A 27884-nucleotide genomic window follows, 5' to 3' on the forward strand; every position below is an offset into this window, starting at 1 on the left:
ACCGCGGCCACCAGCTGGCACCAGCAGGGCGTTGGTGACGGCACCGGTGCCACCAGCAGGGCCGTGAGCAGAGACTCAGGGCTGCCACCACTGCCACAACAGGCCACCAGCAGAACCAGCAGCGACGGCAGCAGTGCTGCCACCAACAGAACCAGCAGCAGGGCCATCAGAAACGGCACCAGCAGGGACAACAAGCAATGGCAGCAGTGCCACCATCAGTAGCGCCACCAAGAGAACCCCCAGCAGTGCTTTCATCAGGCCACCAGTGATGCCACCAGAAATGGCACCAGAAATGGCACCAGCAGGCCCCTAAGAGATGTCACCAGTGCAGCTCTGGGCAGTCCCCAGCCAGAGCCCGTCCCATCCCCAGCAGACACACGGACAGGGCCGCAGGGTACAAAGTGCCTTTATTGCCGGGGCCGCGCTCCCCGGGGCCCCCTCACGTCTGCAGCTGCAGCAGGGCCGGGGCCGGGGCCGGGGGCTGCGCCCGGCGGTGACAGCGCTCCAGGTCCCCCAGCACCGCCAGGAGCCGGCTCAGCCCCTCGGGCAGGGCAGCGTCTGCGGGACAGGGCGGCGACAGTGAGACCCCACGGCTCCCCCGGGGTCACCCCCAAAGCACCACAGCCCCCTGTGACCGCTGGGGACATCTCCCAAGCAGAACACCCGCAGTAGCACCCCAAAACCCCGCACCCCAACCTACCTTCACCCCGGCGGCCGTTCTGGGCCTCCTCCGGCTCCAGCAGCTCCCAGTACTTGTCCCTGGGGAGATGGGGAGGAGAGGGACGGCCCTTGGCAGGGGCAGAAGGGGCTGCAGGGGCGGGGCGGGGGTCCCGGGGGCAGGGGCTCACCTGAGGGTGCTCCGGAGGCCCTGGAGGTGCTGGAAGAGCCGCTGAGCCTCCACCGTGGGGTCCAGCGGGTCACTCCAGTCCTGCAGGGTGACGCCGTGCCGGGTCCGGTCGCATCCCAGCCCTGCGGGGCAGCAGGGTCACCGTACGGGGGGGGGACACCCCAGCACCCCCGCGGGGCTCCGCGGCCACCTCCCCGTACCTGTCCTGTCGCGCTGGTGGCAGCAGCTCCACTTGTCGCCGCGGAAGACGCCGGGGTGGTAGGAGCGGAGCACGCGGGGGTTGTTGCCGCACGCCTTGCGCAGGGCTGACAGCCACTGGTTCAGCTCGTTGACGCACTGCGGGGTTGGGGACGGTCAGAGGGACCCCGGGCTGCGCCACCGCCCGCGCTGTCCCCGCCGCACCTTGCACTGCAGGTAGGCCGTCTCCTGCTGCCCGCCCGTGGCCATGTAGACCACCTGCATGACGTGGGAGCTGCCGAAGCTCTTCTCCTCCACCTTCTCGGCCGCCAGGATGTCGCCCAGGGCGATGGCACCGATACGCTGATGGAAGGGACACGCGCACACAGAGGGGGTCAGCGCCACCCCGCTGCCGCCCCCCCGCCCCCCCCAGCACGCCCGTACCTCCGCACCGGGGCTCTTGCCGAAGCTCAGGGACTCCCCGGTGAGGCAGAAATGGAGTTTCTTGCCGGCGGCAGCAGCGAGCAGCGGCACCTTGCCCCGTGTCTTGTGCACAAGGAGCAGCCCCTCCTTCACCACGGCCGGCGGGGGCCCCAGCGGCCGCCCCTCACCCTCGCCCTCCTCCGTGCCCACCAGGCGGGTGATGAAGTCCCTCATGCGGGCCGTGCCCTGCTGCAGGGCGGGCAGCAGCGGCGACAGCCACGTCTCCTTGGCGCGCCCGGCCGCCGGCTCCATGTTCCCGACCAGCTGGATGGCCTGGGGACCCCGGCGGTGGCAGCGTCACCCCCAGGAGAGCCGGCTGGCACCCCAAAGAACCAGCCGGGCACCCCAAAGCCGCGCCCCGGTGTCCCCTGTCGCACCTTGGCCAGCAGCAGCAGCGTGCGGCTGGTCCGCGCGTCCGCGTGCGCGGCGCGCAGCTGGAACAGCTTGGGGCTCATCACGGCCGGCGAGAAGAAGCGCAGGCACAGGAAGCTGGTGACAGCCACAAATTTGGCGTGCTGGGACCACCGGGGGGGTGGGGAACACACGTGAGGGTCTCTCCCAGCGTGGGACAACCCCACAAACAGCGATGCGCCGGTGGCCGGGGCTGCTGCTTGCCCAAGAGGGGACCCCACTGACCACACCCAGAGAGCGCTGTCCCCTGGGGATGTCCCTGTTTGGCCCCACACCGTCCCCCGCCACAGCCCGACCTGGTGCTGCGGGAAGCGCTCCCCGACGCGCTGGAAGAGCTGGCGGAACGCGGCGCGGATCAGGGGCGGACACGCCGGGGCCGACCTGACGATGGCGTCCAGGAGCTCGCCCAGGTAGGACTGGAGGTGCTGTCGGCCCTGCTCGATCACCTCGCCCTCCGTCTGCACCCGGTGCAGCCCCGAGCACCTGCAGGCACCGTCACTGTCACCCCCAGCGCTGGGGCCAGCCCTGCCCTCCCACCCACGAGCCCCTTACCCGACGTCTTTGATCTCCACCTTGCCGGGGTCCAGCTCCACGTATTTCTTCTCCTCGAACACGCGGGCGATGGTGGGGCCCAGGACAAAGTGCAGGTATGGCATCCCTGTCACCTGCCGAGGGACCACACAGGGGACAAGGATGGGCCACAGATTTGGCACCCAACACCCCCAGGGTCACCCAGTGGATCTTCTCCAGCCTCCCAGCCCCGGGGGAAGGCACAAGCACAGCAGCCCTCCCAGTGCTTCCCCTGGGAACAGCCCAGGGCCACGATGACCTGGGAAGAGCAGGTTTTGGGTGATGTGGCACCTTGAGGAAGGACTCCATCGACTTCGAGGCCAGAGAGTTGCTCCGGAACAGAGTGTTGGGCTCACCTGCAAAACAGGAGAGGGTCCATGGCCTGGGGGACAGCCACTGGTCATCCCTGGGCAGCTGCAGTCCTGGGGGTCATTCCCAGGCTGTGCCCTGCCCCCCTGGCCATTTCCATGGGGGTCATGGGGATTTCCACCTGCTCCTCCACCAACCTCAGCCCATGAACTGCTGGGATGAGCCCAACAGATTCCACAGTGTGATGGCTGAGCCTCAACCATCACTCCCAAAAAAATCCCCAGAAAAGGCCCTGGAGGTTTTGCAGCCCCAGGAGATGATAAGGAAGCCTCCAGGTCCACTCCCCATTCCAGCCTTACAGGGCTTGGCCAGCTCCAGCTCAAAGAGCAGGTCCAGGTACTCCTTGACCAGCCCCTGGCCCAGGAAGAGTTTGACCAAGTTGATGGCGACCTCCTGCCGGCACTCGGCCGTGGTGGTTTCGTCCAGGAGGGTGACCAGGTGCACTTGGCCATCCTGGAGGGAAGAGGCACCATAACGTGACAGCCCGAGGCAGGCAGACACCACGGCACAGAGCTGGGAAATGTGGGTGCTCCAGCAGGGCTGGGCATGGACCCCTCACCTGGCGCCCCAACTTCACCTCCTGGCACAGGAGCTGCACCAGGGGCTGGTAGCAGTGGGAGGGAAGCACCGTCTCGTCCCGAAGCTTCACCTGCAGCTGCAGCGAGCCCAGGCTGCCTCGGCGCCTGCAGGAGCACAGGGAGGGTGGGTGGATGGATGGATGGATGGATGGATGGATGGATGGATGGATGGATGGATGGAGGGATGGATGGAGGGATGGATGGATGGAGGGATGGATGGAGGGATGGGTGGATGGATGGAGGGATGGATGGAGGATGGATGGATGGATGGATGGATGGATGGATGGAGGGATGGATGGATGGATGGGTGGATGGATGGAGGGATGGATGGATGGATGGGTGGAGGATGGGTGGATGGATGGATGGATGGGTGGATGATGGATGGATGGATGGATGGATGGATGGATGGATGGATGGAGGGATGGATACTTCACCAAGCAGGAGGTGGCCTGACACCCCAGGCTACCCCTCCAAAGTGATGATGCTTCCCAGGAAAACTCCCCTTCCAAATGCCCCTAAGGGCACTGGGACCGCCGCCAGCACACCCCAACACCCTGTGCCAAAACTCACTCGTCCTCTGTCGGCTTGGACTTGTCTGGCCACAGCCTGAACCACCCCTCCTCCTGCCCAGCTGCTTCCAGCCCCTGGACGCTGAACACCACCTGGGAGGGGAAGGCAGGAGATGCTGGGTGTGCAGCTGGGCAGGACCCCGGCAGCACTGAGAGGGTTTGGGGCTCACCTTGCCCAGGAAGTCGTTCCTGCCGACGAGGTCCCAGTCCCACACCTCCACGCAGAGCTTCTCCTCTGCGGGCTCGGCCAGCTCGAACTCGAAGGTCTCGTTCCAGCGAGGGTAACAGGATTTCTTGACCACCTGCAAAGGCAACAGCTTTGTCCCTCTTGCTGGGTGGGTCTATCCCTCAGGGACACCAAGCTGGGGATGCTGGGGGACAGGGATGGCTCCGGGTTTCCCTGTGGATTGATTCCACCTGCACCCCTGGCAGGCTGGGGATGGCTGAAGCTGCACTCACGGTGGTCTCCTGTGTCTTCCCGTTGTAGCGCAGGCGGACAAAGGGGTCGGAGGCACCATTCCGGTCCTTCCTGGCCAAATCCCTGCCGAGAAGAGGGGGGATTTACCAGCAACCTCCCAAAATACCTACAGGCACCCGTGGCACCCACTCTGCTCTCAGAGAATCTCAAGATACATGTCCCAAAGACCTGCAGATGAGGTAGGCCCTGACCCAGCACCCCCATCTGGGTGATGAGGAGGGTGCTCTTCATCCAAAGGACCGGATACACCAGGGAAACTGAGTCATGGCGCAGCTCGGACTCAGCACCCATGTCCCAGTTGCACACACAGCCCCTGTCACCCTCGTGTCCCCTCTCACCTGGCCTCCAGCACGGAGCAGCGCAGCCGCCGGCTGCCCTGGCTGCCCAGGACCTCCACCCGCAGGTGGATCTCCCCCTGCACCTCCTCATCAGGGTCCACCTCGCTGAGGCTCATCCAGCCGCTGTATCCTGTGGGAAAAGGGGGGGTCCCCATGAAGGGGTCATGGGGGAACCCCTCAGGACCGGCTTGTCCAAGGGGTGGGAGATGGGTCCCTCCTGGAACCCCCAGCCACGCTCTCCCCTACCCTTGGGGTGCTCTGCCAGCATGTCCCGGGTGATGCAGACCTTCCCAATGATGTCATCACGGCTGGAAAACAAAAATGGGGAATAGGACACGGCATGGGATTGGTGCCCAGGTAGGACAGCCCCCACTTTGGGGGATCCTGGACAGGGGCCACCATGGTGTGTCTGTGCCCATGGAGCACATCAGCCACCCTCTGCTGCCAGCTGGACAATATCCTTGGGAGATAACTTCACCCATCTGTGTCCCAAAGCCCAGGGCAGCGTGGCCAGCTGTGGATTCTCTGGTGTCAGCACCTGGCTGAGCATGCAGGGAGCCAAAGCCACCAACAGAGTCCCCACCACACCTGAGGGCATCCTCGTCCATGACGTAGATGGAGATGCTGTGGAAACCGGGCTGGAGCTGCACCTCATATTCCTCCCCCCAGAACGGGGACAGCGTCTTCCACACCGTGGCAGTCCTGTGGGGCAGGTGGCACTGGTCACAGGGGGGACAGGGCTCCCTCTCAGGGGTACTCCCCAGCCCTGGGGCCTTCCCAGCTTTTGGGGACACATGGCTGGGGGTGCTGCCCCTCAGTTTGAAACCCTCAGCTGGGGCAGGGATGAGTCTCTGTCCCTGTCCTTGTCCTGTCTTGTGGCTCTGGGCTGGCAAGACCCAGGGGTGGGGTAGAGGGGAAGGGGGCCATGAGCTGTTAGACACTTCTGTGTCTGCAGGAGCATCTCAGCCCAAAGTAGGGAACAATAATGAATGATAAATAACAATGAATAATGATCTTAACAATAATCATAACAACAGTGTGCCTGCAGCAGATGGAGACACCTGCCAGGAGCAAGGTTTGGGGCTCCAGCAGTTTTAGGGACCAGCCAGGGACCTGGGGCACCCACCTGATGATGGCCTCATCATCGATCTTCACGATGCAGTACGGGTCACTGCTCCCCGTGCTAGAAGGACAAGTGACAGCTCTGTCAGTGCCACCAGCCACAGCCTGGCCACCACCCAACCCACAGGAGTCTCATGGCCATGGGTGAGCAAAGCCTTCAGCCCTGACAGCCCCCACAGAACAGAGACCTTGTAGAGACAAAGCCCTGAGGGAACAGAGGCTGCCAAAGACTTCCACGGGGCGTCTTGGCCACAGCTGCCAGCACAGGGTGACCCCAGCTTGGCTTCCAGACCGGGGACACCCCTCCCTGACCATGTCCGGCCGCTGTGGCTGCCAGAAGTGGCTTTTCCTCTTCCACACAGGAAGGCAAGGAGCAAACAAACCCCACCCTTTCCCCGAAACAGCTTCAGGCACCTGCAGCCCAATTTCACACACTGGGAGTGAGGCCACAGCAGCCTCCTCCAGCCCCAGGGTGTCCCCAGACCCCCAGCACTCCCACAGGGATAGGCACAGCCCTAGGGACACCCCCAGGGATGCAGAGGGTGTGAAGGGCAGCCACCACCATGCTTTGACCATGCTTCCTCCCTGGGGACAACACGAGTCACCCTTGCCAAAAAATAATCACGGTTTTACAGCTTATTGCCCTGCTTCATCAGAAGCAGGGTCAGGGGTGAGCAGGGACAGAGGAGCCAGGACCTGGGGGGTGGCCAAGGTCATGGAAAGGTTGTGGCTCCCGTCCCACTGGCGTGGAGCAGCTTGGAGCATGGAGAACTCATTAACACCAACCCCACTGGCACTGTCAGGCAGCCACGAGTGTCCTGGGGAAAAGGAGGGTGCACAGGTTGGGGGACCCCAGGCATTGAGTGATGTCCACATCCCAAATCCAGGGAGGCTGAGATGCAGCTGCTGGGGGGATTGAAAGGGTTCTGGGGACAACTGAAAGAATTTGGGGGAATCCAGATGGTTTTTGGAGGGACTGAAGGGGTTGGAGGGGACTGAAAGGGTTTTGGGGGGATTCAAAAAGGGTTGGAGGGGACTAAAATGGTTTTGAGGAGGATTGAAAGGGTTCTTGGGGGAATCAGAAGGTGGTTTGGGGGAATCAAAAGGGGTTGGATGGAACTGAAAGGGTTTTGAGGGGGACTGAAAGGCGTTTGGCGGGAATCAAAAGGGGTGGGAGGGGATTGAAAGGGTTTTAAGGGGGGTTGAAAGGGGTTGGGGGGATTCAAAAGAGATTGGAGAGGACTGAAAGGGATTTGGGGAAAATCAAAAGGAGTTGGAGGGGATTGAAAGGGGTTTTGGGGGATTCAGAAGGAGCTGGAGGGGACTGAAAGGGTTTGGGGCGCTCCCTGCCCCGCTAAGCACGGCAGCAGGGATTTCTCCGGGCTGTGCATGCCGGGTACCACAACAACATCCCTGCTCCAGGCACTTCCATCCCTCCGGCCCCGCGGGGCTGGAATGCCGCAGGCTGCCAAGAGCTGCTCTCGGCCGCTGCTCCCGCTCCATCCCCGCCCTGCGGAGAGGATTTTTGAGGAGTGAAGTGCCATTTAGCGGAGCCCACTGCTGACATTCCCTGCCTTGTGCAAACCATCGCGGATGCCGGGAGCGGGCAGGCGGAAAGGGAACAGCTGCCCGCTCCAGCTGCGCCCGGCAACGCGCGGCTGCCTGCGGTGGCAGCGGCAAACCCTTGTCCCCAGCGTGGGGACACCCAGCACAGCCGCGTCTCCTGGACACAGAGCGCCGGGAAGCCACCCAGGCATGGCGTTTTCCAGGGATTCAAACACGCGATGGGCAGAATCCGCCCTCGGCGGCGGCGGGAGGTGCCCGAGCTGCCACGCAGCCCTTGGGTGAGGAGAAATCCCCGCTCCAGAGGCGGGCGCCGGGTGACGCCGCCCGCGCAGCATCCCTGTCCCGGGATGTCGCCAAGGGATTTGTGGCGCTGCGGGCGCGGTGCGGGGCTGGCTTGGGCACCCACGCTGGGTGCAGGGAAGGAGCTGGAAAGGGGAAGGGCTTTAGAAAGAGGAAATGAGCCCAGGCGGGACTGGGAGAAGGGGGAAGGAACCCAGAGCCACCCCGCCAGCAGCAGAGCCGCGGAGGGATGGAATTAAAAATTAACTGGTGTAGGCAGCAGTGCTGCTCTGCTCTGGGAGGTGGTGAGAAAAAAGAAATAAAAATTTAAATTAAAAATGGAACTAAAAAGGAAAGAAAAAAAAAAATAGAATGATAAATTGAAGGAAAATAGAATAAAAAAAATAAAAGAAAAATAGAATTTAAAAAAAATCAAAGGAAATTAAAGTAGAATTTAAAATATAACTAAAAATGAGAAATAAAAGAAAAATTGAATGAAAAATTAAAAATCTAATTAAAAATAAAAGAAAAAATAAAAGGATAAAATAAAATAATAAAATAAAGCAAGGAATAATAAGTGAAGAAATTAATAATAAATAAGTGAAAAACAAGGAAAAGGGCAAAAATTAAAGAAAAGGTAACTTAAAAATAGATAATGAAATAAAAAGTGAAAATACTGAAATAAAAATAGAATAGATTAGGATAAATTAAAGATTAAAAATTATTGGCGTTATTTATTATCCTAACATTAAAATAATCCAATAAAATAAATAAATAATAAAACAGAAATTCAAATAAAAGAAATTAAATATCACATTTAAAAAATCAATACTAAATAAAGTACATTTAAAGATTAAAAAACATTTTAAAAAAATCTGCCAGATCCTTTCCATTGCTTTCCTGGGATCAAGACGAGGGGAAGATTTGGCAGCCTCAGCTGGGGGGCTCCCGTAACTCCCTGAGCCAAATCCTGTGGGGTCTGCGGGTTCCCCACGGGGATTTGGGGGTGCTCCATCACCCCTGGCTGTTGGCAGCAGGGTCTGAGCTGCCCATGCAGCGGGGACACCCCGCAGAGGGAATTCCCCGGAGGAAGCCAGCGATCCCAAAAGCGGTGCCAGGGCAGGGAACCGGATCCCCGGGGCGCTGTGCAGCGGGGAAGGGGCCGGGGCCAGCCACGGCCAAGGTCGCGCTCGGGTTTCCCTCCCCGCCGTCCCAGCCCAGCGCCACGTCCCAAAGCCACCGGTCCGGAAAGCTCCGCTCCAGGCGCTGTGGCTTTCCGGCTCTCCCAAAACCCAGAGCCTGCCCGTGCTGGGTCAAGCTCCGGCGGGGAGTTGTGCCAAGGGATTTAAAAATCAGGCCCTGACACACGGGATTTAAAAAAAGAAAAAAAAAAAAAAAAAAAGTCATATTTCTTTCCTTGTTTATCCTCTTTTTCCATGACGGCTGCAGGGATTTTTGCTGGTTTTCCGGCTGCCGAGCGCTCCTCAGCAGCTTCCCGCTGCCTTGGTGGCGGCTGGGGCCACCCCGGCGCTGTCCCCACATCCCGCCCCACAAGGATCAGAGCGATGAGGAGGACACCGGGGTTTTCTGGGAGGGAAATCCCGAGCCAAGGGCTGCTCCCCGGACCTCAGCCAGGTGGGATGGAGCCGGGGATGGGAACGGAGCGGGGACTGGGGACACAGCACTGGGGCAGCCCCTGCTCCTTTGGGGACGGATGTAGCGGGTCCTGCTGCGCGCCCGGGGGTCCCTGCGAGGGTCCCTCTGTGGTGGGGACAGCCCTGCCCCGCGGCACCACAGAGGCAGCCCCCAAAGTGGGAGCGCTGCTTGGGGTACCCAAAACACTGCTGGGGGCATCCCACAGCACGGGGGGAAACCTCAACCCCATCCCGGGGGGTGTCCCCACATCACAGCACTGCTGAGGGAGCCCCCAAAGCGCTAAGAACTGCTGGGGGCACACAGAAATGTCCTGACGGGAACCCCCAGAGCAAGGGGGATCCCAAAGCCGCACTGGGGGATCCCCCAAAGCAAGGGAACAGCAAAGCCGTCCTGGAGGAAACCCCAAAGCAAGGGGGATTCCAAAGCCACCCTATGGGGAACCTCCGAAGTAGATGCACTGCTGGAGGGGTACCCCAAATCTACCCTGAAGGGAACCCCCAAAGTAAACACACTGCTGAGGAGGGACCCTCAAGCCACCCTGGGGGAAATCCTCAGTGCAGGGCGACACCAAAGCCATCCTGGAGGGAACACCCCAAGGGGTGACACCCCAAAACGGGATCCTAAATCCACCTGATCCTAAAGCTCCTAAACCACATGCATGGCGGGGGGGGCGCCCAAACCATGTTGGGCAAGCCCCCAAAGCAGGGAGGAGGCTCTAAGGCCACCCCGAGGGTGGTGTCCCCATTAGGGACCTGTTGGGGGGACACCCCGCAGCACCCCTGGGAAAGCGGCGAGTCCCTCGGGATGCCCCCGCCCCGAACTCCTCCCGGCCCCCGCGGGGACACTCACATGTCCTTGGCGGGCAGGTTCCTGCCCTCCACGATGCGGATGGAGAGGGCGCTGCGCCGGGCCATGGCGGGCGGGCAGCGGAGCGGAGCCGAGCGGAGCCGAGCGGAGCCAAACGGCGCCGAGCGCGGCCTCGAACCCGCGGCCCCGAGCGCAGCGCCCATGTGCGGGCCGGCGCCGGCGGCCGCCAATCAGCGCGCGGGGGCGGGGAAAGAGGCGTGGCCTGAGGCACATCCGCGGCGCCCATTGGGTGATCCTGTCGGCTGTCGGCCAGGGGGTGTGGCCTGCACGGGTGGGCGGGGCCGGGCTCCCCGCGCTGCCGGGGTCCCGCAGGGTCCCCCCGCTGTGTCCCCTCGATCCCTCTGTCCCCTCTGTCCCTCTGTCCCCTCGATCCCTCTCGGTCCCCTCTGTCCCTCTGTCCCCTCGGTCCCCTCGGTCCCCTCGGTCCCCCTCAGCCCCGGGCACCGCCCGCGGCTCCAGGGCACTACAGCCCCAGCCTGCCCAGCCCGGCGCCCGCCTGTTGGATTGGACCAATCCCACAGCGGACCCCTCCTGGGGGCTGCAGCATCGGCCGCGCTGCTCTGCACCCCAAACCTCCGCCGTTTGATTGATTTTTAACCTATTTTTTCGTTTGTTTTTAAAGTACTGCGCCTCCCGGCCGCAGCGCACCGAGGACAGGTGCCATTTCTGGGTGCTTGGTGCCCTAAATGCCAGCAGAGGGTCGGGGAACCCCCCCCATGGCGAGACCCACCTGGGCTCGGGGACTCGGCCGGCACCCAAAGCTGGCCTCAGGGCCGTGCTGGCCAAGATGGTCCTTGGCATTTTCACCACGGGGACGCTCTGGGGACACTGCAGGGACACGCTGGGAACACACTGCTCTGCTCCGACAGCGCTGCCCCTCTGCCTCCCCCGCACAGGGGGACAGCAAGGGGACAGGGTGCAGTCCTGTCCTCCCACGAGCCTCTCCACGTGCCAGCTCCGGCCCCACAGGCGCTCGGGGCCACAAGTCCAGCAACGCACGCGTGGCAGGCGACAACCCCCCACGGCCCTTTGCAGGTGAAGCAGTTGTTTTATTTCGGGGCACGGGGTGTAGGGCGGAGAGGACCCGCGTTTGCCGGATGGAACCATCCCCCCTGTGCTCCCACGCTGATCTCGGCAGGAGTTAATCGCTGGATTTGCTTGATTTCCCTTGGCCGGGCTCCACGGAGGCGGCTCCGGCAGTGGGGGGGCAGGTCGCTAACACCCCCCCCCAGGCGGCACAAGGACACCCCGTAAGGGCGCTGTGACCGGGCTGCCGTGTCAACGTGATGCTGCCCTTGGCGTGGCACCTGCGGGGAAAAACGGGGCTTTTAATATTTGTGTACGATGTCTATAGGTACACACACACCTGCCCCGCCTCCAACCACACCGGGATTGTCTCCAGCACCAGCGGGGCCTCGTCCTGCCCGCGCCGCAGGATCAGGGCACCCGCAGCCCTGAGATCAGCATCAGAGACCCACGCCCCGCTGTAGGAGCAGGAATGATGGATCCAGTCCCTTCCAGTCCCCTCGCCGCCCCAGCCCACTCCTCACCAGCGCAGGATCAGCCCGACATCCCCCAGATGGGGATCAGGGACAGCTCCTGGTGCAGGATCAGCCCCCACATCCCCCAGATGGGGATCAGGGACAGCCCCTGGTGCAGGATCAGCCCGACATCCCCCAGATGGGGATCAGGGACAGCTTCTGGTGCAGGATCAGCCCGACATCCCCCAGATGGGGATCAGGGACAGCTCCTGGTGCAGGATCAGCCCGACATCCCCCAGATGGGGATCAGGGACAGCTCCTGGTGCAGGATCAGCCCGACATCCCCCAGATCGGGATCGGGGACAGCTCCTGGTGCAGGATCAGCCCCCACATCCCCCAGATGGGGATCAGGGACAGCCCCTGGTGCAGGATCAGCCCGACATCCCCCAGATGGGGATCAGGGACAGCTCCTGGTGCAGGATCAGCCCCCACATCCCCCAGATGGGGATCAGGGACAGCCCCTGGTGCAGGATCAGCCCGACATCCCCCAGATCGGGATCGGGGACAGCTCCTGGTGCAGGATCAGCCCGACATCCCCCAGATGGGGATCAGGGACAGCTTCTGGTGCAGGATCAGCCCGACATCCCCCAGATGGGGATCAGGGACAGCTCCTGGTGCAGGATCAGCCCCCACATCCCCCAGATGGGGATCAGGGACAGCTCCTGGTGCAGGATCAGCCCGACATCCCCCAGATCGGGATCAGGGACAGCTCCCGGTGCAGGATCAGCCCCCACATCCCCTAGATCGGGATCGGGGACACCCGCCGGTGCAGGATCAGACAGCCCGGGGTCCCCTCTTGGGGTCTCATGGCTCTCAGAGGAGCCTGAGCTGTACCCAGGATGGATTGGGTCACTTCGGGGTGTGGGAGCCCCTCCTCTGGGCTTGGTCAGGGAGAGATCATTGTAGGATAAAAGGGGTTGGGGAAACACCCCCCACAGCCACCACCCCCACCTCACGGGGCATTTCAGTGCCCCTCACCCCAGCATCAGGGCTGGGGGGGGTCAGGCTCCCCCCGCTGCCCTGCACCCAGGGCACTTCTCCCCATCCGAAGCGGGCACCGATGCCCAGCTGGGTGCGACAACGGCTCCCGCTGCCGAGCATCCCCGGGCGCAGCCTGCCCCGCGCAGCAGCTCTCTCCCAGCCAGCGCTGGGGCTCCCAGCGGGGTCAGGGGACCATGGGGCTTCCCGGGGGGCTGCGGGGGGCATCGAGGGGTCACAAACAGGCGGCACAGGCCGGGCATAAAGCATGCGGAGAAGCCTTTAATGTCCCGCTCCACCGCCCCCGTCCCGGGTGGCGGCTCCGGCCGTGTCCCCGCGGCGGCGGGCTCGTGTCCGGCAGGGATGGAGCGGTGCGGGTCGCATTTACCCCGCACGGGGGGCGCGCGGGAGGGGCGGCGGTGCCGGGGGGCGGCGGGGGCTCAGAGCCGGGCGGCCGGCTGGTCATAGACGTGGTGGGTGTTGTACCGCCGCACCGTCACCGACTCCGGCTTGCTGAAGGCGCTGCTGCCGCCGCAGGAGTCCGAGCTGGGGAGGGAAGGCGGGGTGAGGGATGAGGGTGGGGACCAGGGGATGACGGCGTCACCCTCTGACGCCGGTCCCGCGTGCCCAGCACGCCCAGGCGGTGGCACTCACCCGCAGAGGAAGAGCATGGCCACCAGTGCGGCCAGGAGGATGGCGAAGAGGATGGAGAGGATGGTGGTGATGGCGATCATGCCGGCGCTGTGCCCGCTGCCCGTCGTGGAGATGCTGTTGGGTGACTTGGCTGGGGAGAGAGCAGGAGGAGAGGGAGCAGGATGCAGGAATACACACCCCGGCGTGGCTCAGGGGTCCGGATGGGTGACGGTGCGTTCGTGTGTGCCATCCCAGTGTGCCATCACACGGGGCCACGTACACGAGTGACACCCGCGGCAGAGCCCTACCTCAGTTTCCCCAGCTGCTCACAGGACCCCTCATCCCAAATCACTGCTGCTCAGCATTCAGCCCCCTGGGACCACCCCACACGCCCAGGGCCACCCCACATCCCCCCGGACAGCTCTGGGCTGGGTGTGGGGGCAGGACGAGCGCCGGTACCTGTCCTCAGCATGATTTGCGCCGACCAGTATGTCTCAGCCACGGGCACAGAGCCCTCCAGGGCGAGGAACTTCACGCTAAGATGAGAAGGGAGGTTGGCCACGGCCCCGTGAGCCGGGGGGCTGCTGGCAGCCCCTTGAGGGGGGCAGGTCCCACGAGCAGGCTCACCAGTACGGCCCGGGGCCGGGCAGGGGCCCATTGCACGTGGGCCTCGTCTCATCCTGGGCGCAGCTCGTCTCGCTGCCCACGCGCAGCACCGCGATGTCCCCGGAGGGTTTGGGGCAGGGGTAGCTGTCCAGGGTGGCATTGAGGGTCATGTAGGCACGGGAGTGAGGGAAGTTCTGGAATGCGGTCTCGGGAGTCCCCGGCCCCGCGCTGTTGTTGAAGCTCAATCTGTCTGCAGGGAAGGGGATGGGGATGAGGAGGGACTTGGTGGGGGGTACAGGGACCCCCGCACGCCCCCTGCCCTGGGCTGCTCCCACCTACCCTTGTCCAGAGCCACCACCAGCCAGATGACGGCACTGCTGTAGTTTTCGAAGACGCAGCGGGGCTGGTTCAGCACGAAGGTGGAGGCGGTCGTCATCCCCTCCAGCGGGGGCACCTTGGTCAGGGTTGGCGTAAACTCCAGCCGGACTGCGGTGGGAAGCCAAGGGGGTGCGGTGGAGGGTGCGGATCCCCCGCTGCAGCCCCGGAACGGAGGCTCCGACCGGCGGCCGCGGTGCCGGGGATCGGAGTGGGGACAGGGGCAGGAGGCAGCTGAACCCCGGGATCTCAGCAGGGCGGCCTCTGCTCCCCTGCCACCCCCAGTGGGCTCAGACCCGTGTTTCATTAAAAGAAGAAGCAAAACCATTCCATGCTCCCAGCCGCGGGGGGGAACACCCGTGCAGGACTCCCTGACCAGAGGACTAGGGTGGGTGACACCAGGGACACTTGAGGTGGCACCCAGAATGGGGGGGCATCAGCTGCCCTACGCCTCCAGGTTCAGGGGAGTCCTGGTAGACTCCAGTGGGGACCCCACACTGCGCCAGTCAACCAGTATCAGTGACACCAGAGACTAGAGGTGACACCCAGAACAGGATCCAGAATAGGGGGGGCATCAGCTGCCCTACACCTCCAGGCTCGGCGGAGTCCTGGTGCCTGTGCGCGGGGGATCCCCGCAGTGCCGAGGGGAGTGCCGAGCCCATCCCGATGGCGTCGCTGGACTCACCTGTGCCGTGGGCCGCGGGCAGGAGCAGGAGGAGCAGCGGGAGCATGGTGCGGGCGCCTTCGTGCCGAGGGCGGGAGTGCGGCTGCCGGGGCTCCGCGTCCCCTGGGACCCGCCTGTGGTCACCCAACCGCCCACATTCCTGCAGCGGCCGCAGCCCCGCGGCAAACAGGTTGGGCTCGTTTCCCCGGGAGCTTTTGTTATGTTTGAGCGCCCGCCGGCGAGGCGTGCTGAGAACCGCTGCGTTTGTGGCATGGGCGGGTGACAGCTTCACCCGGGCAGAAGGGGATATCCCGTGGTGATGCGCCCCACAGACCCCACCAGTGGCAGCAAGTGCCCCCCACACCGACACCAAGTGCCATCATACCAGGGCCCCAGGTGGTTTTTGAGGTCCCCCACCTTCCCAGTCCCACCCTGCATGGCCAAAGACAAGGAGGAGACGGCTGCAGATGGAAAATCAGACTTTACTTGACAGGACAGTTCATGTCTCTTGGAAGGTGTCCCTGCCTGTGGCAGGGGGGTTGAAACGAGGTGGTCCCTTTATGGTCCCGTCCAACCCAAACTGTTCCATGATTCTCTGACACGGAGCAGGGGGTTGGGGGGCAGAGCAGCACCGCCCTGGGGGGCTACACCCACAGCCGGGGGGCAGGGGCTGGGGCAGGGCCGGGGGGATGTGGTGGGTCCGGTAGGATCGGCGGATGAAGGCGTGGGTCCCCAAGCCCTGGTGGCACAGGGAGCCCCACACCTTGGCACTGCAGGGAGACAGAAGCAGAGGCATCAAGAGGGGTCTGCGGGGATCTGCACCAGCCACCCCCAAGGAGCCCTTTCTCTTGCAAACTACGGCAAACCCCCAATTTAGGAATAAAAATACTCTTTCAATGTTAAAAAAGATTTCTTTGCTGATGGGCTTGCCAAGTTGGGGTGTTCTCCTGAGGCCCCTGCGGACACTGCCCCCCCCCCCCATAACCCCCCGTACCCCAGGGCTCCGAGCACGGTGGTGGCCAGCACAGCCCCTAGGCTGGCCAGGATGGAGGCGATGACCACCACGGCACTGCCACGGCGAGCGGGCACAGGCTCGATGGTGCTCGGGCTGACGGCTGGAAGGAGGAGGCGGGACGAGGGATATGGGGTGGGTGTGGGATCGGGGATCACTTCTTCCCGCGGGTTTTGGGGTGATGGCACAGGGCGGATGCTGTGCCACGTGCCAGCACCCCAACCAGGCAGGGGCAGGGGACCCGCGGGGGGGTGGCAGTGCCACGAGTACCTGTGCGCAGGAGGATGGGCTCGGACCACCGCGTCTCCGCTTTGGGGCCGCGGCAGCCCATCAGCAGGAACTTCACCCTGCCATGGGAACGGGGCTGGTACCGGGGCGGCGAGTCACCCCAGCTGGGATTTGGGGCTTCTGGCCTTACCTGTAGGGTCCCGGGGAGGGCAGGGGCCCATTGCAGGGGTCCTGTCTGCCCTGGTCCCTGCACGCCGTGTCACTCCCGACCCGCAGGACGGGCGGGCTCGGTGCCGAGCAGGAATACGCGGCCGCCGCCGTCTCCAGCGTCATGTAGGAGCGGGCAGTGGGCAGCTGCTTGTACGGGGGCACGTCAGCCCGGGACTGGGGGTTTCTGAAGGCGGCTGATGCTGCACGGCACAGATGGAGGGTGAGGGTCCCCCATGTCCCCTGCCACAGGGGGACGTGCTGGACCAGCGAGTGCTCACCGTTGGCAAAGGCCACCGCCAGCCAAACGGCGTCGGAGGCATCGGCGTGGCCGTCGAAGACGCAGCGGGGCCTCTCCAGCGCGAAGGTGGTGGCAGTGACCTTGCCCAGCAGCGCCATGGGGGGCACGTGGGGCACGTAGGGCAGCCGGGCTGGGGGAGTGGGCAGTGAGCGAGGGGACCCCCCCCGTCCTGCACCGCTCAGCAAGTGCCCGACCCCGCATCCACACCAGTGTTGGCACACGGGGCTGTCACAAGGTGCCAGCACGAGGGGGACAGCACTGGTGGGGACCCCCCAGCCATGCCCAGCCCCATAAACTCCTCCCTGGCACAAACGCCTCGCAGCCCCTCCAGGTCCCTGTCCCCCTCTGCCCTGTCCCCCAGGGAGTCACCCAGGTCCTCGGCTGCACCCGTCCCAGCCAGTGCCAGCAGCACCCACAGCAGCTCCATGGCGTCGTCCTGGTGGTGCTGGATGTGCTGTCCTGCTCAGCTCACCCCGTCCCACTGCCGGGAGGACGGACTGCCCCCAGTGCCCCCGCAGCAGGGACCGCCTGTCCTGCAGCCGGACCCTCCCAGCCCCGCATTCCTGCACCGGCTCTGCCGGCCCGGCCAGACCCCGCGGGCAGAGGGGACATCTGAGCATCCCGAGTCACCCGCTGGTCCCAAATCCGCTGGGAACCGTCCTGCAGGACCCCCGAGGCACCTGCGAGGAATCAGGACACAGGACAGTCATGTGAAAGGGGAAACTGAGGCAGAGGAGGTACTGGGGTAATGTTCCAGGATGGATCGGCAGGGCTCAGTCTTTGCTGCCGCTATGGGGGCAGCCAGGCAAGTCGTCCTGGAACCACTCGCCCCACCAAGACCCAACTCCTTGTGGATGCCGTGTGCCCACCAGGCCCCCGGAGCCAGGCGTGAGCCCGTGCCCGACTGGTTCGGGTGCAGCCAGCCCTGCCCCGCGGGCAGGGAAGCGCTGCGGAACATCACACCCAAACTAACCCAAATCCCAGCGTTCAGGTGAATGGTCCCACCCAGCACCAGGGGCACGAAAGCCTTTTCAGCTCTGGGGCCACCCCACGCTGACATTTCCCCATCTCTCGCACCCCTTCCAAGCCCTTGGGATGGGAGCAGGGACACCGCCCTGGAGCGGGAGTGTCCCGCGGCTCGGGAGCCCCTCAGCGCCGCTCCCCCCGGAGGGCTGGGAGCGCTCCTTGTGCCGTGTTTGCCAAGGGGAGCGGCTGCCCACTCCTGCGTGGGAGGAGATTTCCCCCCCTTCCCAAGGGGCCGGGACCGCGCCTTCAGATTAAGTGGAAATGGGGCATTCAAAGATTACATCGTCCAGCTGCAGAGGGGAAAAACAGGCGCAGCTGCAGCCTCAGTCCCTCCTTCTTATCCCAGCCTTATCCCCCACACCTGTCCAGCAACACTCGCCCCCGGGGACCCCCCCCGTTCCCCCAGACTCTTCCCTGGTGCTCCCCGGGCGGCAAGGTGCCAGCAGCAAGGTGAGGGGCAGGGTGGGTGACGCAGGGGGTGACGCAGGGGGACAGTGAGTCACAGTTTCAGCTGCCGGTACCCAGCATAGCTGCGGGGTCAAGGCTGGGCTAATAATAACCACCCTGTGGCAGATGAGCCTTCACCGCAGGGGCTGGGGAGACACTCCCCTCTCCTCTCCCTGGGGCTCCAGCTGGGGATAGGGGACACAAGGCTTTTGGTTCAATGTGCCTGGGGGCAGCATAAGCTTTTATTTGGGACTCTGTCCCCTCCTGGCTCCGAGAGGTTATGCTTCTATGGTTATGCTTTCACCCCACCTTTCAAAGCATCTCCCTACAGCACCGTGCCTGAGCAGCTGGCTCTGGTCCCTTCCACCCCTTGGATCCCCCTGCCATGGGGGCTAGGCCACCTTGGGCTCAGCACAGAGAAGGGAAGGATTTTAGGAGATGCCTCGTGTCCAAAAACAGGGCAGTCAGGGATGAGCTGCTGAGCTTGACTGGCTCACCACATCCCAATGCCCCTGCCCTGGACCAGCCCAGATGCAGGGAGGCTCCAGCTGATTCACACCCAGCAGCAGCTGCTGGAGGTGCCTCAAGCCAGGCTCAGCAGGAAATTCTTGCTTTGTACAGGGCTGAGTGAACCCTGCTTCAATTTTTGCTTCAATTCACTGCTTTGATTGCTGGGATAGCATGATCCAGGGATACAAAGCTGAGGTTTGAACTCAAGACCTCTCCCTTTTGCAACCAGGGTGGGAGAGGAGCAGACAGAGCCCATTTGTGTAGAGCTTAGCAACACAGACACGTCACTGCAGCTCCCATGGAGCTGCCATTCCTGCAGCATGCCCAGATTTCACTGGATGTTTGAGGGGTTTCTCCTTAGAGCTTGCAGGCACAAGATGGCCACTGGGGAAAGCTCCACCACTCAATGGCTCAGAAAAACCTTTTAGCTTTGTATTGGCATGAGAGGAAGCAAAGTGCCCCTTATCTGGTCCAGGATGTGCTGGTCCCAGGAGGAGGCCAAGGTAGTGCTGGCACAAAGCCCAGCCCCATCCCAGATTTCCCAGGAAGGAGGTGAAATGGCAGATGGCACCAGTGCCAAAGGGATGGACTGGATGGATTTAATGTGCAGCTGGGTCTGGTGACTACAGGGAGAGGAAGAGCCAGAAACAACTCTTCAAAATATATCAGTCCCCAGGTGACAAGAAACAGCTCTTCAAAAGACATCAGCTCCTAGCTGACAAGCAGCCTGGGGACAATGTACAGCAATGTACTGGGACAATATCCCACTTGCAAGGTGCCAGCAGCCAGAGCAGGAACAGGCTCCCAGCCAGAGCATCACTGCTGGCACCTGGGCTGGCCACCACTGCTGCTGGGAGGAAGGTGACTGTCACCAGCTGGTGGCACCAGCATCCCTGCAACAGCAGCACAAAGCACAGCAGCTCCTCCCTGCACACGCTTCACTGAATTGCTGCCATTTCACCTGAGAGGAGGAGAGAGACAGGTTCTGCCTCTCATCCTTGGGATGAGAGAAGTGGGGCTGGCAGCTCACAGCCAAGAGCAGGGGGCTGCAACTTCCCACAGGATGGTCACTGCTAAGTCACCTCTGCTGGCACCATGGCCACAGACCACCAAACTCCAGTGGCCAAAGCATTGACAGGCAGGAACCACAACCCCTGGGACCAGTGTCCTGCCTCCACTGAGATGTGTCCCTCTAGCAGAGCTGAGCTTTCCCTCCTGGCTGGATTAATTGTCCGTGGCTCCATGGAGCAGGCTGGTTCCCCAAAGAGAGCCACCCCAAGCCCTGAGGCAGCAGGAAGGCAGAGCAAGGTCTTGCTGTGAGAATGAAGAGTTTATTGGGACCCAGCAGAGATACACAGCAGGAGGGAGGCAAGAGGTGCCTCAGACAGAGAGCTGATGCATCCCAAAAGGAGGACCTTTGACCTCCAGGTGGTCTACTGGAAGCAAGGCACTCTCCTCTCCCATCCCATCCCCAGGCATAACCAAAGGAAGGTCCTGCCTTCCCCAGGGGATCTGACAGGGCATCTGTCACCTCAGTCCCACCCCAGCTGCTCCTGGCTGCAGCCATCAATCCCACCCAGAGACACAAGCACAGCTTCTACAAAAATATCCTTCCCTCCCCACACCCCCCCACCAAAAAAATGTGAAGAGCGGGCAGGGCTCCCACGGAACTGTTATTGCTCAGTGTGACGGGTGGTCAGACACGGGAACTTAAGGCATCAGGAATAAGTGCACTAGGTGGCCCCTGAGGCTCACTGGCCCAGGCAGTCCTCGGTGACACCCTGGGCAGCCAGCTCTGCCAGCACATTGTCCAGGTAGTTGGGGTCAGGGTAGCCATGGCCACTGAGGTTTGAGTCCATCTCAGTCTTGTGGTGGATCTCGTTCCACACCACCGTGTTGCTCTCGCCGGTGGTGTTGGAGGTGCCCACTGTGAAAATCAGGCGTCTCTTCCAGGCCACCTTCAGGAGCTCCAGGACCTAGAGGGGGAAAGGAAAAACAAAGCTAGGAGCAGCAGCTAGGAGATTTGTGCCATGAATGCAGCTTGTCAGGAGCTTGACAACTTAAGAATGGTGATGTTATCAGGGTGTGATACCTCACCTTCCTGCCCTTCTCATTGTCTGGTAGGTAACAATAGCGAGGAAAGCCTCTGGCTGTGTATGGCATCCCAGGGTTGGGGTGCTCCGGGCCCTGAAAGAGATGAGACAGATTTGTCATGGACATATCCATCTTCATATGAATTGGACAATCCATCAGCAGCAGGATCTGCCATAGGCCCATCCCAAACCAGCTCTTCCATGCAGAGGCAGCAAGGCATTGCTGGTGAGCATGTGTCTGTTGTTCTCATGGGACACACGAGTACTACAGATCCTCCAAAAGCAGTCTCATGCTGGATACAAAGCCAGATGTAAAATCTACCTAAATTCTGGTGAGAAACAGCCCAAAACACTGCTTTTTCCATGTGCTCTGGTAACACCTTAAAAAGGCCACACAGCTCAAACCTTTGAAAGTTCACTCCCACCACTGAAACCAACATGAGCTGTGAAGCCAGACCATGGGATGCTTCCCACCTTGTGATCATGGGCAGTCTCCTCCCTGCTTCAGGCAGACATCAGACTTTACTGCAGGTGAACAGCTGGGGCTGCTCAGGAAAAGATCTCTGATGGAGGAGACCCTCACATGTTGAAGAGCAGCTGCTGCCTCCAGGCACCACAGGCTGCTCAGCAAAGGGCTGCCAGCAGGTGCTGCTCCCCAGGACTTTTCTGGGAGGCTCTCCCAGCTTGTGCTGTCTGCCAGCACGCTGGGCACTCACCTGGATGCCCCTGCTGATGTGATACACAATCCGGATTGTCCCACAGTCCTTGTGTCCTGGGAGGGACTGGGGGAAAGTGGAGACCTCCATCTTCCCTTTGGGCTGGGTACCAGTTTTCTCTCCGTAGATGGTTTTACAGGAGGGACACTGCAAACTGCCATCCTGCCAGGGGAGAGAAGCCACATCAGAGCTCCACAGCCCAGCCACCCACACAGGGGCCTGGTGAGGCTGGGCCAGCTCAGTACCTTGTTCCCATTGGAGTACATGGCCAGCATGCAGAGCATGTGGAAGGAGTGCTGGCAGTTTCTCAGGCGACCGACTGCCTCCGGCCTGATGGTGCTGGACTGGCACGAGTCGCCGTAGCCCGAGGGGGAGGACAGCTTCTCCATGCAGATCATGCAGTCCTGGAGGAGAAACCATCCCATGGTGTGAGCACAGGCTGGTTCTGAGGGCTGACACACCAAGGAAGCCATCAAGGAGATGCTTCAGGAAGATTTGCCTTCAGTTTTAATTGATATTTAAGGACACAGACAGGTTTCCTTATCTGGCTGGTATTGCTCCACTCCACTTCCTGCATTGTCCAGGAGGTGGAGAGCTGTCATCAGTCAGAGAGAAGAGTATGGTTACATCCTGCTTCTCTGCAAAGGAGCTCCAGTGCAGGGATTGATCTCTAGTTTTGACCTCTCAGCACAGACCAAAACCAAACTCCATCCTCCAAAGGAAATGGGGAGGGCACTGTCAGGATGAGCTACTCAACCCACACTGTGCCTTCATCACAGTCCTCTGATGAGGACAAGTCACCTGCTGTCACATATGAATTTCAGGCAGTGCTGAGGACTCTCCACCTCACAGCAACAGTTCCACTGCAAGCAGCACCATGTACCACACCAGACACTCAAGGAGGGATGGTCCTTGAGCACTGCTGTGGTTTCCTTGGCACCCCAGTGAACTGGGCAAGCTGGAGTTGCTTCACTGTCCTCTTACCTCATCAGCAGGAGCACCCTTCAGCTCTTCCAGGTATTTCTTCACCACTGATTCTGGCTCTGTTGGTGTGGCTGCACAAGGAGAGATGAGACAGAGAAGTCAGACACTGTGTGGCACAATGGGCCCATGTGGGGTGAGCTAGAGAGAAGGCAGACAAGCAGGTCACTGGCCAGGATGCCAAGGAGAAAGGTCAGGGTTAGAAGGGGAGAAGAGAACACTCCAACAGATCCCTACAAGCCCAGCAAAGGCTTTGCTTTCAGCCATGGCTCCCACCAGGGCTGGGAGTGTAGCTGGTGTGCTCCTGTTCTTGTCACACACCCCAAGTGACACCAGGCACGTCCCAGATGGACTTTCTGTGCACACCAGAAGACAGCTGGGATCAAACTCAGCAGCCTTGATGGGACAGAGGATCACAGAGTCTGTGTTGTCAAAGGAGAAAAAAAGGCATTCCCACACCACCCCAGCTGCTGCCCAGCAAAGAAACTCAGCAACACTCTGAGCTCCAGGCCCAGTTTTGAATACAGCACAATGAGCTCCACATCCTTAACATGAAACAGTGCCCTTGGTCCTGAGCTTCCACACACTCATACCTGGCAAGACACAGTACAAATCACCAGGTGTATAAAATAAACCAGCTTTTAACATGAGCCCCATTTGCAGCATGAGACAGTATCTTTGCATCTTCCCAAATATAATCCCTGGTCCCACCCACCCAGGCACAGACACCTGAGCAGCCCACCAGCCCCAGCAGCCTGGTCCCTGGAGGCATTATGGGATGAAGCAACAAACATCACACAACACCAAGAGCAAATTATCACTGAGTGCATCCACAGTCACCTCAACTTCCAGCCCATCCTCCTGGAGCTGCCTAGCAAGGCTTGGCTTAAGCCAGGGAGCATCCCATGCCTCTGCAAGGCATCTGGCCCTGGGTGAGAGGAGAGGAGCTCCTTACCAGGCATCAGGCCTGCCACAGAAGCTGCCAGGCTTTTCCAACAGCCTGGGAAAAGAAACATTTGCACAAGTGATGTTACAACTCCACCTGGCAGGAGGCAAAGAGAGATCAGACACTTGGCTTGGGGGAACCTCATCCTTCCTTCCTGAATCCACTTCTGGGGGACACGAGGAGAAAGCAATGCTGTGCCAAATGGGCTGGCCAAGGCATAGCTCTCCCTTCTCCAATCTCCATCCTGTCCAGGTGGATGCTTTAGCATGGAGAGTACTGCTGCTCCCAACTCCACGCTCCCAGGAGGACACACGTGGACCTGCCAGGGGTCAGAGCTACAGCTGAACCTGCACGACCCATCTTCAGCTCTCCCCATCCACTCTAGGGCTTTCAGGGAAGACAGAGGGTTCACAAGCATTGGGTCTGTGGTTCAAAAAGCTGTACATCAAGAGACAGCCACTGGAGCTGTTATTCCAGTCCAAAAAGCCATGTCTGTCACCAGCAGGAAGGAGGGGGTGCTATTTTCTGATAACCACTTTTCATGGAGAGACAAACATGAAGCAGAAGGGAAGGACTGCTCACATGCCACAAGTGGTGTTGAACAGGCAAAGGCCTGGATGGCACAGATCCTCTACCAGGCAGAAGTCCCTCATTCCCTAGAACACCACGGAAGGGAGGAAGGCAGAGCATCAACATCCTTTAGCTAAGAAGACTGAGGAACTGTGGGCTGGACTTTCCTAAATGAAAACACAGTCATTAAGATGAGTTATTTTCAGAAGGGGATTCCTGGCCATCCTGAAACCTGTGATTTCTGGCAGCAGTAGCAGAAGGAAGGGATGGCTGAGCACACAGAGCAAGAAGAGGAGCCCAGGAGGGGAAGGGATGTTCACTCCAAGTGCCAGTGCTGGGCAGGAGGGATGCCTGATATCTCAGGCAGAGCAGAGGATCAATCTCTGGAGATCCCAAGCCAGATAGGGGGCAACAGGATAAAGCATTAAGCCAAAGAACAACACAGAAGCAGATGTTTTCCTCTTCAAGGGCCAAAATCCCCTGGAAAAGCATTTCCAAGAACTGTCCCAAGAGCAGGAAACAGGGAGGAGCCTGGGCAAGCCCCAGGCTTCCACCTTTGAGGCCAAGGGCTCAGCAGTGCCAGGAAGTGCTTCAAGGCCTCATCACCAGATCTCACAGGGAATGTGGCTCCTTGTCTTGTCTTTTTCAAAATAAATTCCAGGAATTCTCTGCTGGGACCTTGCTTGCATGCAGAGGATCAAGAGGTAGGAATGAGTCTGAAGGGGATGTGATCAGTCTGAGCTGTCCCAGCTTACTGTGCCTGAAACCCCCCAGTTGAGTGTTCTGTCACGTCCGTATTCCAGGCTGGCAAGGACAGGGTGGCACTTCCCACGTGTGGCACTTGGAATCAGTCTCTGGAGACCTTCACGGCCCTACAGGAGATGGAGGTTTCAGTTTCTTCTGCTTCACAGGTTTCAGGAAGAACGCTGTGAGCAGGACTAGCTGTGATCCCCCCTAAGGCCATCCACTCCACGATGACCACTGTGTTCTCATCCTTGTGGATCCTGTGCTGCCTGACAGACAGACAGACTGACCACTAGGTCCTTCTCCACCCAACCTGCATTTTCCAGGTAACTCTTTCTGAAGTGACCTTCTTGTCTCCTCTGGCTTTGGGCTGGAGGAAGCAAAGCCAAAAAGATGCACAGCCAAGGTGAAGACAGCAAGGGAAGGGAGCGGGGAGGGGGTGTTACACCAGCAGCAACACCTGCCCAGCACTTGGCAGAAAGCCCCAGCTCACCTCTCCCACCTGCACAGCAGATCTGAGCAGCTTTAGAGCAAGCAGTTCAGCTTGTTCAGGGTGGTGGGGGATGCCCCTTCCACAGAATCCCTCATGACTTTTCTTCTCTGGAGCAGCTCCAAGGAGCAAACAGATAACTCACCCAAGAACTGGCCAGGTTCATTCAAATGGAAACAATGAAAGGAGACAGAAGTTCTGGTGCAGAGCTAGATAACAGCAAGACAGGAAAGTCCTTGGGATTTTGGACATTACACTACTTCACCAGCTGGCATTAGGATGGAGCTGGGGGAACCAAACAGGCAGAAGGTGATGCAGCCCTCAGCTACCCCGAGGAAACCCATGCCTGATGGATTTGCACTGTGGCATCTGCAATCTGTCCCTGTCACTTTGCTGTGACAATGCTCTAATGCATTTAGAGCCACCAAAGCTGCCTGGAGAGAGAAAGGGCTGGGCAGCCCTGATACTTCAGAAAAATCCATCCCCAGCTGCAAGGATTTCAAAGTCCAGTCCCAAAGAAGGGACTTTGATGCTGAGAGCTCTTTTTTAGGAAGGGTAGCAAAGTCCACATGGCCTTCCTTGGGCAGACCAGCACGTCTGGCTGGCTGTATCCCAGCAGCACAGGGGGAGCCAGGAGGCAGCTGGGACCATGGCACGAGCCACGTATGCTCCAGCACATGAATCACTTCCGTGCAGGGCTGTTTATTCCATACAAGTGTTTGTCTCCAAATCTTTGTTCTAGCCATCCCCTGGGATCATCAAAGCCTGGTCAGTCCCCAGAGTTTTCTGGATTCAATAGTGGATTGAAAATGGACTGGAAGAATCGACCGGTGCCATTTATCACCAGCTGGCCCAGAGCTGTGCTACAGATTTATCCAGGACACCAAAGAATGTTTACCATTCTTTCATTTACAAAGAGAGGAATATCAAATTGTTTTTAATGCTTCCTTTCCTCCCTGTAGATAATAAGCTGCTTGCTGCAGCAAGGGCTTTCCATGGGCAACATTTAACAGATATGTTTTGAATCCTTGCACAGCAACCAAATGCTTGCACCAGTAATGTCTCCTTCTGCAGCCCAAAACAAGCCATATGGTTTCCAGCAGACTTTTTTTTATACCCTCTGCAGGCCAGACACTGGTTGTTCCTAGTTATTGTCATGGACAGTCACACAGCTCCCATCACTTCTGCTCCCTGGACTTGCAAAGGCTGTATCTATAGATTTCTCCATATTCAGCATTTCAGCAGGATAATAATCCAGTGACCAGGCTGCTCTGGTCAGAGCATCCCTGTTTCTGCAGCCTGTCTCCTTCAGATGTTTCCCCATGGGAACAAGATCTCCCAGCTCTGAGGGGCTCCCCAGTCCCACCCATCCCACAGGCACTGGCACAGTCTGTACATCCAGCTGCAGGTGGATGGCAAGGAAGGATGAGTGTGCTCCTCTCCTTCCTCACTGCAGCACCTGCAGTGACTGCCCTTCCCAGAGAGGATGGATGTGAAGAGAAACCTCCTCACCAGGTGGAAGTGGGTAACAAGTGACACAGCAGACCCAAGCAGTCCCTGGAGGTCCTTAGAAAGGCTGGGGAGCCCTGTGGTGGCCTGCAGCACGCAGCTGCTCCAAGGAGCACTTGGAGAGAGCAGGACAAGCCACTTGTCTTCCTGCCTCCCAGACAGCAGTCAGGTCCCAGCAGTGCTGGCACGGGGCAGCATCCCAATCCACGGGGATGGCAGAGGCTGCCAGGCCCTGTGCCAGCATGGAGAGCACAGAGCCTGCCCAGAGACTACGGCTTCCCCAAGCCCTGCAGCACCCGGCTGTGCCAGAGACATCCCTGCCAGAGCAGCAACAACGCTAACGAGTCCTGACTAATTAGTGCCTCTGCTTAACACACCCCAGCTATTCACTGAGCCAGCTGCAATTCCACCAGCCCTGCCTCACCCCCTGTGGGGCCAGGGCTGGAGGGAGGGATGAGGGGCTCAGGAGGGGCACATGGCACCCACCACCAGCTGGTTGTGGTCAGTGCAATGCTGGGTCTAGTCCTGGATGCAGAGCTCTTGCTTGAGCTCTCCATGATGGAAAATCCTAAAGGGAAGTGGCAAAGAACACACGATGCAGAAATTCAGGGCACAAAATGAGCCCATCTCTGTCTGTTGGCAGCATCAGGGTCTGTGAAGGGAAAAAACAGTCTGGCCAAAAGTCAGGCTCAGTACCTGCACTGCAGAATAATGCTCCTAAGCCCTGAGGGGTGTTGTACAAACACAGCTTGTTCCTAGAAGGGACTGAACACATTCTGCATCCCAGAAGTGAGGCACTACACAGGACTGGCATCCCAGCCCCCACCAACAGGGATCCTGCTTTCTAAAATAAGAGGGGAAATTTTAACATCCTAAACCACTGAAAGGCTCCTCTTCTCATGGGTCAGTGTGGGAAAGGGCTGATCTGCAAGTCTCCTCTGCAGCACATCCTGGGCAGGATGAGAACAGCTGGGACAAATCCTGCCATGCTGGATGG

At 60.3% G+C, this 27884-nt stretch overlaps 3 protein-coding genes across 10 annotated transcripts in view; all 3 read right to left on the reverse strand.

Moving 5' to 3' along the window:
• Positions 1–390: 390 nt before the first annotated feature.
• Positions 391–10406, reverse strand: LOC128817294 (ras GTPase-activating protein 4-like). Of its 5 annotated transcripts, XM_053995698.1 has the most exons (20): positions 10293–10406; positions 5947–6003; positions 5409–5522; positions 5067–5128; positions 4821–4950; positions 4464–4545; positions 4175–4306; positions 4006–4097; positions 3417–3540; positions 3157–3310; positions 2780–2844; positions 2471–2583; positions 2215–2401; positions 1885–2022; positions 1469–1780; positions 1250–1387; positions 1048–1183; positions 849–969; positions 701–759; positions 391–558 (listed from the first exon to the last, which is right to left on the reverse strand). In XM_053995698.1, exons 1-20 carry the CDS (start codon positions 10355–10357, stop codon positions 440–442), a joined length of 2400 nt encoding a protein of 799 aa, XP_053851673.1. In that variant the 5' UTR covers positions 10358–10406; the 3' UTR covers positions 391–439. The 5 variants fall into 5 exon arrangements, with proteins under 5 accessions (XP_053851673.1, XP_053851672.1, XP_053851670.1 ...); XM_053995697.1 differs by having other exon boundaries at positions 1250–1780; XM_053995695.1 differs by having other exon boundaries at positions 1885–2401.
• A 2685-nt stretch (positions 10407–13091) lies between these two features.
• LOC128817285 (uroplakin-3b-like protein 1) lies at positions 13092–15223 on the reverse strand. The gene is made up of 6 exons (XM_053995684.1): positions 15129–15223; positions 14408–14554; positions 14090–14318; positions 13922–13998; positions 13484–13613; positions 13092–13375 (listed from the first exon to the last, which is right to left on the reverse strand). The coding sequence occupies exons 1-6, from the start codon at positions 15172–15174 to the stop codon at positions 13270–13272; spliced, it is 735 nt and encodes a 244-aa protein (XP_053851659.1). The 5' UTR covers positions 15175–15223; the 3' UTR covers positions 13092–13269.
• A 4930-nt stretch (positions 15224–20153) lies between these two features.
• The window catches only part of DTX2 (deltex E3 ubiquitin ligase 2), a 35015-nt gene continuing 27284 nt past the window's right edge, over positions 20154–27884 (reverse strand). For all 4 annotated transcript variants that reach the window (XM_053995579.1, XM_053995576.1, XM_053995578.1 and 1 more), the window contains 5 exons: positions 22632–22702; positions 21893–22051; positions 21648–21809; positions 20936–21025; positions 20154–20814 (listed from right to left, as the gene is read on the reverse strand). In XM_053995579.1, the coding sequence (XP_053851554.1) occupies positions 20590–20814; positions 20936–21025; positions 21648–21809; positions 21893–22051; positions 22632–22702 (707 nt within the window). In that variant the 3' untranslated portion in view covers positions 20154–20589. The remainder of the gene's footprint in view (positions 20815–20935; positions 21026–21647; positions 21810–21892; positions 22052–22631; positions 22703–27884) is intronic.

The sequence above is a fragment of the Vidua macroura genome, chromosome 20, assembly GCF_024509145.1.
Source record: "Vidua macroura isolate BioBank_ID:100142 chromosome 20, ASM2450914v1, whole genome shotgun sequence".
Taxonomy (NCBI): domain Eukaryota; kingdom Metazoa; phylum Chordata; class Aves; order Passeriformes; family Viduidae; genus Vidua; species Vidua macroura.

Excerpts from the sequence above, each read along its gene's own strand:
- LOC128817294 (XM_053995694.1), bottom strand. The coding sequence starts at position 10,357 with ATGGCCCGGCGCAGCGCCCTCTCCATCCGCATCGTGGAGGGCAGGAAC. Across the intron at positions 4,951-5,066 it reads GCTGGCAGAGCACCCCAAGG|GATACAGCGGCTGGATGAGC; the intron begins GTAGGGGAGAGC and ends CTTTTCCCACAG. Across the intron at positions 760-848 it reads GGCCTCCGGAGCACCCTCAG|GGACAAGTACTGGGAGCTGC; the intron begins GTGAGCCCCTGC and ends CCATCTCCCCAG.
- LOC128817285 (XM_053995684.1), bottom strand. The coding sequence starts at position 15,174 with ATGCTCCCGCTGCTCCTCCTGCTCCTGCCCGCGGCCCACGGCACAG. Across the intron at positions 14,555-15,128 it reads GCCCGCGGCCCACGGCACAG|TCCGGCTGGAGTTTACGCCA; the intron begins GTGAGTCCAGCG and ends TTCCCACCGCAG. Across the intron at positions 13,376-13,483 it reads GCCATGCTCTTCCTCTGCGG|CTCGGACTCCTGCGGCGGCA; the intron begins GTGAGTGCCACC and ends TTCCCTCCCCAG.